Raw genomic sequence first — 12,154 nt, 5'->3', positions numbered from 1 at the left:
TAAAAAAATTGAAATGGAAATATCTTTTAATAAACAAAATTTTGGCGATATCGATAACTTAGCGATATTATTGAAATATTGCCAATATGCTGGTGATATAAGTGACACCTGGAATTTACACAATTGAAATTATTGGCGATACATTGGCAATATTGATACATTGGAATACAAGCGACACTTGAAATTTACACAATAAAAAAGATTAACGATTTATTGGCAATGTCGATACATTGGTGATACTTAACGATACATAACTGATACCTGGAATTTCTGATACTGCTAGTGTTATCGGTATCGCCAAGCTGGAGATACAGATAATAATGGGGATATTTTGATAATATCAGGGATACTTCAAACAATGCACCTGCCCTGCTGCCAGTGGCTTCATAGTGCATTTGCAACTGGTCACCTCCCGTAGTAATTTTGCTCGGGATTACAAAGCTCAGTTTACTCTGCTGAGTTCATTCGGTTTGTTAGAAGCTTTAACAGTGGTGCTCCAAGTACCAAATCAGAATGTCTTGCGTGGGTGGTAGTTCATTCGGCAGCTTATCAGGGATCAAATCCTGAGATTGGGCAAACAATGCTAAAGAAGGTACTCCAAAACGGTTACGTAATGGCCGTAACAGCTGTTACATGAGGGTAACGGTGCTAACCGTTATGCATCATGGGGTTGTAACAGTTGGGACCCGTAATAGCGCTATAACGGTCCTATAATAGTCATAACAACCCTGTAGTGGTCCATTACAAGGCTGAAATAGCCTTTCATTTATATATATATTTTAAAAAAAAACGGCAGCAGCAGCAGCCATACTTGCCTTCACAGCCCTTAACGTAATGGTAACGGCAGTGCAATTTGCCCTTCTTCGAATTGTTGAATCACCCTTAAATCTTGTGTTTTGATATTCAAAATAGGCAGATCTAATAATTACAAAAAAAAAAAAAGAAAAAAAAAAGAAAAAGAAGAAGAAGAAGAAGAAGAAGAAGAAGACTTTAGTCTCTCCTTCCTCTAAGTTCAAATGAAGAAAAAGAAGGAAATATGTGGAATAAAACTGAGAAAATGACAGATTTATGTGCCACAGTCCATTACAGGAGCGTATATGGCCTGAGACAGGGGTTTGCTGGAGCCAATATGGGCCTGTCACTTGTTAATGTCACTGAGAGATTGACACATCCCTGTAATGTGTTGAGATTGACACATCCCTGTAATGTGTTTCAATACGTGCTGATACTGTTCCATATCGATTGATACTGCTTACACAGATGGATATTTCAAACGTTTTGTCAAGGTTCTAAATTTGGTATCAGAAGGGGTGTTGGCTGCACCAAAAATGACATGTTCGGAGGTGTATCACTATTTTCATTATTTATCAGGAGGAGAATGTTCTTTATTCTGTGCACCTTTGAATTTGCACCAATGAGTATAGCCTCCATGGTCTACCTAGATGCTTGAACTCTCTCAGGGTCTGTTGTTGACTGTAAAGCATGGAAACTGAAAGTATTTAGTATTCCTTCATTCTTTTATACTGTCTCTCTTGCCCAATTGTCATGTTACAATTTAAAGGTATTTAGGTATTAGTTTGATTCTTTGAGATCATTAGGTCAAACAATGCAATAATGAAATGTCACATGATTTTTGAAACTTGCTATTAGAAGCTTACTATGGCATATTGTGAGATAAAGAATAGCAAGTCTACAACAGATATCCAGTTTTTCCACTGCCCTATATTGGATTCTTTGTTGTCTCTACCACAGGAACTTCTATTGTGGACATTATTTTGTTGTATGGCTGTTTCTTTTAGCAGCTTCAACTGATGCTGTATTTGACAAATATTTGAACATCTTATGTCAGTTTTTTTCCCTGAGGCCAGTCAATTCTTTCCTGCAATAGGTGAAGCTGTGGTGTGACTGCCCATTCTGGCCTGATGATGGTATGTGCCGACTGCGGGATTGCAGTGTCTGTGAATGTCCAGAAAGTGAGTTCCCTGAGCCATTTAGGAAGCCTCCAGGGCTTTCTTCCAGTGATTTGATGTGTCAGGAGGGCAAACCAGAGGCTACTGTTGATAGAACACTAGATAGTAAAGCATTCAGAGGCTGGATAGAGATTGACAATCCATGGACACATGATGATGAGACCGATAATGGTAGGGCATTGCTTATACTTCCAGGCGGTGCTGCTCTTTTTTTTTTTTTAATTGTTTTTTCTAAGGTCTCTTTGTTCTATTTCTTTTCCTAATGATGCTTCTACTGTTCTACATAATAGCTTAAATGTGTAGCTCTTTACTTTTGCAGCTGAAATGACATATGTGAACCTCCAGCTAAACCCTGAGAGATACACTGGCTATGCTGGTCCATCAGCGAGAAGAATATGGGATGCTATTTACACAGAAAATTGTCCAAAATGTAAGTTTCCTAAAGAACTTGGTTTTGTTCCTCCTAAATATACAAGTTTATTTTGAACTTAGTTGATGATAGTGATACATACTTATTCTTTACCTCATCATTCATCTTTTATGGTGGCCTCGTACTTGTTCATTTTGGAGTAAAAATCTCCTGCTTGATTAGGACTTTGAATCCTGAAATACCTTGGATCTACTTATCTCATCGTGCATGACCATGGATTCACAAGTCACTCTATTCATTCTTTACTTGGGTGTGATCTGATTGTTTTATTCTTATGCTCAATAAGAATTGATTTAACTGTATCAATAAGATGAATTCTCTCTCCAAACTTGCATTTTGTCAATAGGCCTGCATGGATTGTACTATTTTGACTATCTGTTGGTTTATGAACTCCACATTTTCATTGAAAACTCTATTGAAAGCGAGTTGCCAGCTGTTCAGTACCCAGGCAAAGAAAAATGGCCAGTGCCAGGTGTGCAGCAGGTTGTACACTTTTTTGCCAAGCTAACATGAGAATTCTCATCTTGAACATGATTGGTGAAACAGGATGCATAAAATTGAACCCCAAATAACTGGGACTAGGCTATGCTAATGATGAAGTTTCTTGTTTGTTTAACCTTGTTCAAGAAATTCTTCTACCTCATCTTTTGCTAAATTATTCCCGTTCATAAATGGAACCTCCAGTTGGACTTATGTAAGCTTGATCATCATTAACTTGCCTCCAGCTGTCCTTTGGAATCGTTAATTATAACTTTTCTAGGATTATTCCCATTGCGACTTAAACAACATACAACATCATATATTGCATACAAATCAACTTTGGTTTACCTTTTGGGCTGCTCCAAATGCTTGATAAGTTCAAACAAAAACATAGCACCAACGTATGTAATTGAATGTTGATTACAGGGTTACAATTTATAAATCAGTAGGGACTTCCTTTTTAAGTCAAAGATGGGAGCAGTAAACATAGATACATGTATAAGTGGGCTAATGAATACTAACTATATATTTTTTAAAATGTAAGTGAGAATTTTCCTCTGTTATCAATCAAACAGGGGGGAAAAGATGTTTTCTCGCTGTTGTCTTCAGAGAACTGATAACTCACCCAGTTGGTTTCACTTTTTATTGCTCAAGTTCAACACAAAGTCATACCACCAACATTTTCTACCAAATGTTGTTTCAGGGTTACTTCCTTCCGTACCCTTACCGTTCTTACTCAGTGCTTTTTTTTTTTTTGAATGATGGATGAGGATACAGTAATACATGTACAAGGGTCGATGAACAGTAACCTCTCTCTCTCTCTCTCTCTCTCACCTTTGGTCCTACTTTTCAAGTTCTACATGAATCTTAAACACCTCTTCTTCCTCTCTTGATCTATTGCAAATTCCTATGCTTTGTTGTGTTATTGATCCCCCACTGTCACCATTTCAATGTTAATTTTTTTCGACAGCTACATATCATAGAAAATGATAATGGTTGATTCAGGTCAGCCTAATGAATTGGTGTGCAAGGTCTCATGTGTCCTTCAATGTTTTTGGTCTCAAATACCCATTATGAGGCTTTGAATGCACCGCCACTTAAGGAGATAAAAAAGTTCTATGACTTTGCTTTTCTGAAAGCAAAAAAGGGACATTTCTACACCCTCCATTCCCTGGTTCAGGGCTTCTGAAACTTCTATATTTCCCATATGTGAGAAGACTTTGTTTTTCTGAGAGCAAAAAAGGGACATTTCTACACCCTCCGTTCTCTGGTTCAGGGCTTCTGAAACTTCTATATTTCCCATATACGAGAATTCTCTGTTTGTGCTTTGTGCTGTAGCTTTCAAATTTTCACTTTCAATCTCAAACTGCAGGTGCATTTGCAATCTGCTTTTCTGCTCCATTCTTCTTCTTTGAAATGAGGCAATTTATTCCTCAATTCATTGGGTACAATGCAAATTGGAAGCCATGAAAAAATAATAAAGTGAACCCAAAAATAAATCTGATAACAATGCTTTGTATACTGATTGGCAACTTATTGCATTGTGACTTTGTTTCTGGTCGAGATAGTTTATATTATTTTTTGTGCATTTTGATATCATTGAGTTGGTAATAATACCATAGTGTATCCTGTTAGAACTTCATGAAATTGTCTTGCAAATGTTGTTCATATATTATTCTAATGTTAATGTGCATGCAGAGTCACAGACAGCATAACTCCATTTATTTACTGCCATAGTTTGTAAATCCCATATAGCGATGCCATAAAAAGTAAAAAAGCAAAAGAAATCCTTACAGCCATTCCCAAACTGTAACTTAGTTGAGCAGTCTTTTTAGTTTGACTCGTGGCTTGGTTTTTACTTGCTTGTGTTGCAAAAGTTGAATCCATTGAAGTGGGGAATGTGCTCTAGTCACACTTCACATAAGGGTGCTGTTGTGTGTAAAGTATGTATATGATTCCATTCCATGAAATTTGGTGGCATGTTTTATTTACTGTTGTATTTGACTGTGGTCAAGCATTCTCTTTCAGATTATTTTAATGTTTTTCGGGTGAAATAGCTTTTCATCATTTGACATAAGCAAGTAAACAAGAAAAAGAAAAAAGAAATCCTGACAGCCATACCCAAACTGTAACTTAGTTGAGCACTCTTTTGAGTTTGATTCGTGGCTTGGTTTTTACTTGCTTATGTTGCAAAAGTTGAATCCATTGAAGTGGGGAATGTGCTCTAGTTACACTTCATATTGGGGTGCTGTTGTGTGTAAAGTAGTATATGATTCCATTCCATGAAATTTGGTGGCATATTTTATTTACTGTTGGATTTGACTGTGGTCAAGCATTCTCTTTCAGATTATTTTAATGTTTGTTGGGTGAAATGGCTTTCCATCATTTGACAAAGAATGCAAAAGATTTCCAAGTCATTCATGGAAGTACATGTAAAACTATTAGCATTATGATGATTAAATTGATTGCTGGGAAGGTGTGTGCTTTCTATGTGGAATCTCCGAGTAGATGAGCTTCAGTTTTTCATTTTTCCAATTCATAGTGTCTATTTCTTTGCATTCTCTGCAATTGCCAATGTATGATTTTACATCACAAGTGCCGAGGGCACAGACATTTCAATGACCTTGTATTAATGCTGTACAGACTATACTTATCAATCATCTCATGTCTGCTTAGTCTCTTTTACTTGCATTGAGATTTTGTGCTTTTTTGCAGACCCATCAGGAGAGTTTTGCCAAGAGAAGAGAGTGCTGTACAAGCTGATTTCCGGACTCCATTCCTCTATTTCAGTTCACATAGCTTCTGATTATCTGCTTGATGAGACTACCAACCTGGTTATCTTTTTGACTCAATGCTCTGCAGCAGATGACTAGTTTTGAGAAGTGTGCATTTACAAATATGTTGTTGTTAGTGGGTAAACTAGCAGGATTTTCACCTTTATCTTTTGTGCATGTTTTCAGTGGGGTCAAAACCTTGAGCTGTTGTATGACCGCGTGTTAAGATATCCGGATCGTGTCAGAAACTTGTATTTCACTTTTCTATTTGTTCTCCGAGCAGTGACAAAGGTGAGTACTGACTTTGATTGTTTTGCTGATCATTGCCTGCAATGGAGTTATTTTTCTGAATATGTTGCCTTTTCATCCTTAACTACAAGGGATCTGTTGTGGTTTTTGTCGAATATATTTTGTCGAGTATAAGTTCTGCTGTTAATTTCTTTCCCGAAAAGCAGAGTCAGTAAAGCCGCCAAAGACCACAAACTTGGAGGAGGACTGGTCTCTCGATGTTTTACCAAGTTAGAATTAAGATATTGTGTTGGATACTAAACCTTTCATTAGCATGATTAGCCACTCCATGCATGAGTATGAAGTATGATGAAAGCTTGAAAAGTGAAATATCTGAAAACTGTTTATTAGAATTTGCTTTTGCATCAATTTGCACAGTTGCATCCTTGTATTTTTATTGAAGACAAATTTGCATAACTGATATATCATAAAAGTGGAATGAAATGATGTTACATAGAAAAGGAAATTAAACACAGTTTTTCCAGCTTCATGGAGATTTTATTAATTTAGTGTGACTTGTTGAAGAAGTGCCACATGGGATACCTCAAACTGCTACATAGGATCATTGTCATCATCACCATCATCATAGGCATATCCCAACTATTTGGGTTGGCTTAATCCTGTTTTACCAACCAATCGTAAGGCCTATCCTCAGTAAGTTAACAAGCCTTCATGGACCTCACCAACTTGGTCCAAGACCTTTTAGGGTCTTCCTTGTTCTCCTGTCAGGCCCTTCAATACTCACTGGATTCTCTTAGCACATGGTGGAACCATCTCTATTGGCTCTTTATCATTTTCTCCTCCTAGGTTACTCTTTGGTTGCTTTGAAAGACATCATTCTGCCCTTCCTAGTTATCCCATACTTTTCTCAGTATCAGTGTTTTAAATAGCTTATGCTACATAGCATGTAGCTTTTGCTATGCAGTGTGGCAAAGCGTTCGTGCTACATAGTTCATGAAAATAGCTTTAGTTGCATGTAGTTTATGCTACACACTAGGTAGCATACTCTACAGGTTATGCTAGACACCATGCACCTTTCACTACAAGTTACTTTTCACTAAAGTTGTAAAATCAATTAACGCTTTCATTGATTTGTTTCATGTTGCTATTTTTCAAGAAAAAATAGTGAATATTTTCAATGATTTTAGTGAAATAATATAAGCAATAGTATTAAATCAAATTTGTTGCTATTTTTATCTATATATTTAATCTTTTCAAATTTTTCGTATGATCGTAGGTTGCATTTGGTTGCATCAAATATCATTAAAATTTATTAATATTTGGTGCAACTTGGTGCCACCAAATGCAGCCTTAATAATAATAAAAAATATAGCAGTGTAGCTTATGCCTATGCTATGCTGCATCCTATTCGCTATTTAAAACACTGCTCAGCATTATTCATCCTTGCCTGAGAATTTGCTGCACATATTATAGTTGGTCAAATGGCTATCTTCTAAAATTTCCCCCGAGGCACCGCACTCCAGAGGCACATCTCCACTTAATCTGCCGAACTCTAATTTTAGTGGAAGCGCTAAACAGGATATGACATGAAATGCTGCATATGGGATATGCTGTTAAAATTTAGCTATTTGCAATTCTTCTGCTTAAATAGTCATGCATGTATCTCTGCATATAGACATTGGTCCCATCCTGTCAACAGGCCCGAAATGGCGAATACCACTAAATCCATTCTACACCCTCAATATAGGTTCTAATAGGTGGAAGCTAGAGATCTTCTTGACAGGCTCCATTTAGTTAACCATGTGTTTCATGGGAGAATTTTGTTCGGTGAATAGGCAAATTTATTACAATAGAGGCTAGGAGCCAAGGTGTCTAGCATTCAGCATGGTTGAAATCTGAGACCTTGACACTGATCTTGATATCGAGTTTGGCCTCATTCCTAGGGAGGCCAATGATATTGCCAATAGTCACACAAAATTAGGAGATCGTTAGGGACTAGTTGCTCGTTGGTCTTTCAACCCCCTCCACTTTCTAAATTAAAAGGAGAAAGGGCAAAGATGAGGGATCAATGCCCTGACAATTTCAATTTTATTCGAATGGCTCAATGCCCCAACAAATACAAAGAATTGAAGCAAAATTGAGCAAAAGATTCCAATGGGCTGCTTACAAACTGCTTAAGAACCCATGCCCAAGAGACCATATCCACCCTGACCCTCGATGCTTCGCTGGGGCCATTGGAATTATTCACACCCTGCCCAGATAGATCAAAGATCCATAGGAAGGAAAAGCATCCATAATATTTTCATTTTGTTGCCAAAACCACCACCATCCGTACTAAGAAGAATGAACTAATTGAAGTTGGCAACACCAAATAACAATGGAAAAGATAAATACAATGCAAAAATAAGTGGTTCACTGAAGTGGCATCCTGGTGGACAATGATCATGCATTAGGAATTACCAGTAACTCCCCTCTCTGCATGTAGCCTGCACTGCATGTAGGCCTCATGACACTCGGGTGCACACACTGTGTGTGTGTGTGTGTGCATGTGTGTGATGTTTTGTTGATCAATGCATGTTTGTAATTCATTCCTCTTGTTTCTATTTATAATTCCTGTATGTTTGTTTGTGGTTTGATGTTTTGTTGATCTATGTATTCTTGTAATTCATTCCTCTCTCACTGTGTGTGTGTCGTGTGATGTTTTGTTGATCAATGCATGCTTGTAATTCATTCCCGTTGTTTCTATTTATAATTCCTCTATGTTTGTTTATGTGGTTTGATGTTTTGTTGATCTATGCCTTCTTGTAATTCATTCCTCTTATGTTTGTGCGTGTGAATTGATGTTTACATTTATCTTGAAAGTGTGCTTTTCTTGTGTTTCAGGCAGCAGATTATTTGGAACAGGCTGAGTATGACACTGGTAATCCTGCAGAGGACCTGAAAACACAATCGATGATGAGACAGCTACTCTATAACCACAAGTTAAGATCTGCATGTCCTGTACCATTTGATGAAGCCAAATTATGGCAAGGTCAAAGTGGGCCTGAACTGAAGCAGCAGATTCAGAAACAATTCAGAAACATCAGGTTTATTTCCCAAACCTTGCAAGACCTTAAGATTTTCCATTGCTGAAGTGAAAAACAATAGAAATATAATCTAGTATCCAAATCTGTGTGTGGGCAGTACGTTGATGGACTGTGTTGGATGTGAGAAATGTCGACTTTGGGGGAAGCTTCAGGTTCTTGGTCTTGGCACTGCATTGAAGATCCTTTTCTCTGTTGATGGCCATAATAACTTGGATCAGCCTGTAAGTCATTTTCTTCTACCACGAATTCTTTTTTTGAATTTGGATTCTTTAATTTTCCGTATTCATCTCACTTCACCCACCCTGGCCATGCTTCCATGGCCAAGGGTAACGTTTATTGCCAGTTTAATAATGTTGTCAACAGGCTGGATTCATGGAATTTGAATTGATTAGGCCGAGCCTTTGTAGGGCTGGGCCCATTTCATATTTTCATATTACTTGGCCTGAGCAGGAACGGTATGATACAGGGGCCTGCATATTTCAACAGCATGCCTGGGTTTTCAGTTCTGAAGTGTGTGGCCTTTGGTTGTTCCATGGATGACTATGGCTCAAAAATCTCCTTTATAGGGCAAGTGTTAACCTTTCGATGTATGGCGTAGATGATTAAGAGAAATACACAATGTTCTCATTCACCTGAAAAGAAAAAAGAAAAAGAAAAAGAAAGTTCTAATACTGGTCATTGGCATCTTGGAGATTTTTGGGTAGTTATCCTTCATCCACAATGAGATTTAACATTGTAATGGTCTGGGTTACCGAACCATCCCACCTGTCATAATTGAAAACCCATAGATCGTCATCATCATCATCTAAGCCTTATCCCAATTACTTGGGATTGGCTACATGAATCCTGCTCTGTCATTGCACTCTATCAAAGGCCATACCTTCCATCCATCTCTTTTTGGGCCTTCCCCTTGCCCTTTTAGAGCCTTCAACTTGTACCAGCTCACTCCTAACTGGCACAGTTCTTGATCTCCGTTGCACATGACCAAACAATCTAAATCTGCTTTCCCTCATCTTATTACCTATTGGTTCTACTCTTTTATGTTCCCTAGATTCTATCCTTCCTTGTCTTGCCACTCATCCATCTCAACATCTTCATTTCAGCTACACATCTATGAACACGTTGTTCCTTAATGCCCAACATTCTGTCACATAAAGCATGACTGGTCTTATAACTATCCTATAAAATCTCTTTTTCAGTTTGAGTAGTACACGCTGATCACATAGAACTCCAGAGGCACATTTCCTTGTCTACCACATAGCATGAATTCTATGGGCAATATCCTTCTCAATCTCTCCACTCAATCTATTATTGACCCAGGAAATTGAAAGTGATCATTTTGGAAAACTTATTGGTTAGCAATCTTAACTAATTCCTCACTTCACTCCTATGTTACTAAAATTGCACTGTCTACGTCTACTCTATTTTAGTCCTACTGATTTTAAGTGCTTTAGATTCTAAAACACCGTTCCATAAATCTAGCTTCGTTTTTATGCCTCGCTTTGTCTTGTCAATCAAAACTATGTCATTTGCAAACGACATACACCATTAGATCTCTTCTTGCAAATGCCTCATTGACTCATCCATAACCAATGTGAAAAGGTACGGGCTCAATGCCGACCCCTGGTACAAGCCTATGCTAATTGGGAACTCACTTGTCTTTCCACCATATGTTACCACTCCCTCATACATATCCTTAATCATGTCAATACATCCTCTTGAAACTTCTTATTTACCAATAACCACCAGATTGACTCTCTAAGGACCCTATCATATGCTTTCTCTAAGTCAATACAGACCATGTGGAGATCCTTCCTTGTTTTCCATTTATCTCTCTATCAATTCTCTGAGTAGAAAATTAGCTTTAGTGGTAGACTTCTCAGGCACGAGTCCAAACTGGTTTTTGATACGTTTGTCTCATGCCTTTGTCTTTGCTTAATCACTCTCTCCCAAAGTTTCATAGCATTGCTCAAAGTTTAATACCACGGCATTTATTTTAGCTCTGTACGTCTCCTTTATTCTTATGAATAGGTGCCACGGTACTTTACCTCAATTCATCTGCATGTATCTGGTGGCCACCACCTGTCACCTAATCCCTCCTTTGTAATGTATTATTGAAACTTTGTTGATTTGTGGCTTTTCAGCTACAGTTGCAAAGGAATGAAGTGATCGCCCTGGTGAACCTGCTTAACAGACTCTCGGAATCTGTAAAATTGGTACATGAGATGGGTCCTTCAGTTGAGAAGATCATGGAACGACAAGCTTCCACATCTACTAGGAAGAGCAGCAGCAGCACATAGCTAAAAATGTACAGGTTTCCAATACTCTTGCTTGTATTATATAACAAGCAGCTCTTCAAGGGCGCATGTCAGGTATGCGTGATGTTTCACAGGCAGCAAGAACTCACTCCCATGGGCAACGCGGGGGAGCTAAAAAACTGCCCCTCATCTTCAAAAATACATTTCAGTGAGAAAGCATTCATAATAGTGTAGAGTCATAGAGAAGCTCAATGAATGTACCATGCAATGTTTTGTATACAACAAGATACCAACACCAACCATGAAAATGAGATGGATAACAAAAGAAATGCGGAAAAGCAGTAGCAGAGAAATATTGTATTTTGATGCGTCATTTTTACAAAATAAGTGTTTTGGTCTGTTTTGGATACATTTGTGATATTTGTAGGCCAAAAATCTTTCAGAATAAAATTGGGATTGCGAATTCATTGGCTGACATTGCAAATTGCAGTTTTTTTTATTTTTTTATTTTTTTATTTTTTTAATTTTAAAATTTGTTTTCTTAAAGACCCTGATCTCCTCGAGTCAAGGGCTTTAATACCATGTCAAAGATTGAATTGTTTGGAATTCTAACTTCCTGACCAGATCCAAGAGGTATATTGCATATATATATACACTTAGGATATTGTATGTTATAAGATATTTGAATATACAAACAAAGAAGGAAATAACAACATAATAACAACCCTAACAAACATTTAGTTTGAAATTTAAAATACAAAGTCCTAACAAACATTTGATTTGAAATTTAAAATACAAAAGAGAGGTTTGTTGGAGAAGATCAAGGGATTTAATTGTCTTTATCGGTGATCTCAGTCAAAGTTACGGATGTTTTCTACTCAACATCCCCACGCAAGCTGGAGGGGAG

At 37.5% G+C, this 12,154-nt stretch overlaps 1 protein-coding gene across 1 annotated transcript in view; it reads left to right on the top strand.

Annotated features, from left to right (window-relative positions):
* Positions 1 to 11,722, top strand: part of LOC131223633 (endoplasmic reticulum oxidoreductin-1-like) — a 36,843-nt gene extending 25,121 nt beyond the window's left edge. Inside the window, exons 3-9 of the mRNA XM_058219086.1 lie at positions 1,889 to 2,141; positions 2,290 to 2,400; positions 5,596 to 5,714; positions 5,841 to 5,945; positions 8,787 to 8,989; positions 9,087 to 9,210; positions 11,134 to 11,722. Coding sequence (XP_058075069.1) covers positions 1,889 to 2,141; positions 2,290 to 2,400; positions 5,596 to 5,714; positions 5,841 to 5,945; positions 8,787 to 8,989; positions 9,087 to 9,210; positions 11,134 to 11,289 — 1,071 coding nt within the window. The 3' untranslated portion in view covers positions 11,290 to 11,722. The remainder of the gene's footprint in view (positions 1 to 1,888; positions 2,142 to 2,289; positions 2,401 to 5,595; positions 5,715 to 5,840; positions 5,946 to 8,786; positions 8,990 to 9,086; positions 9,211 to 11,133) is intronic.
* The last annotated feature ends 432 nt before the right edge of the window (positions 11,723 to 12,154 follow it).

Source organism: Magnolia sinica, chromosome 13 (assembly GCF_029962835.1).
Source record: "Magnolia sinica isolate HGM2019 chromosome 13, MsV1, whole genome shotgun sequence".
NCBI classification, from domain to species: Eukaryota; Viridiplantae; Streptophyta; class Magnoliopsida; order Magnoliales; family Magnoliaceae; genus Magnolia; species Magnolia sinica.
Note: the sequence above shows the minus strand (reverse complement) of the source record. Positions and strands in the feature narration are given on the sequence as shown.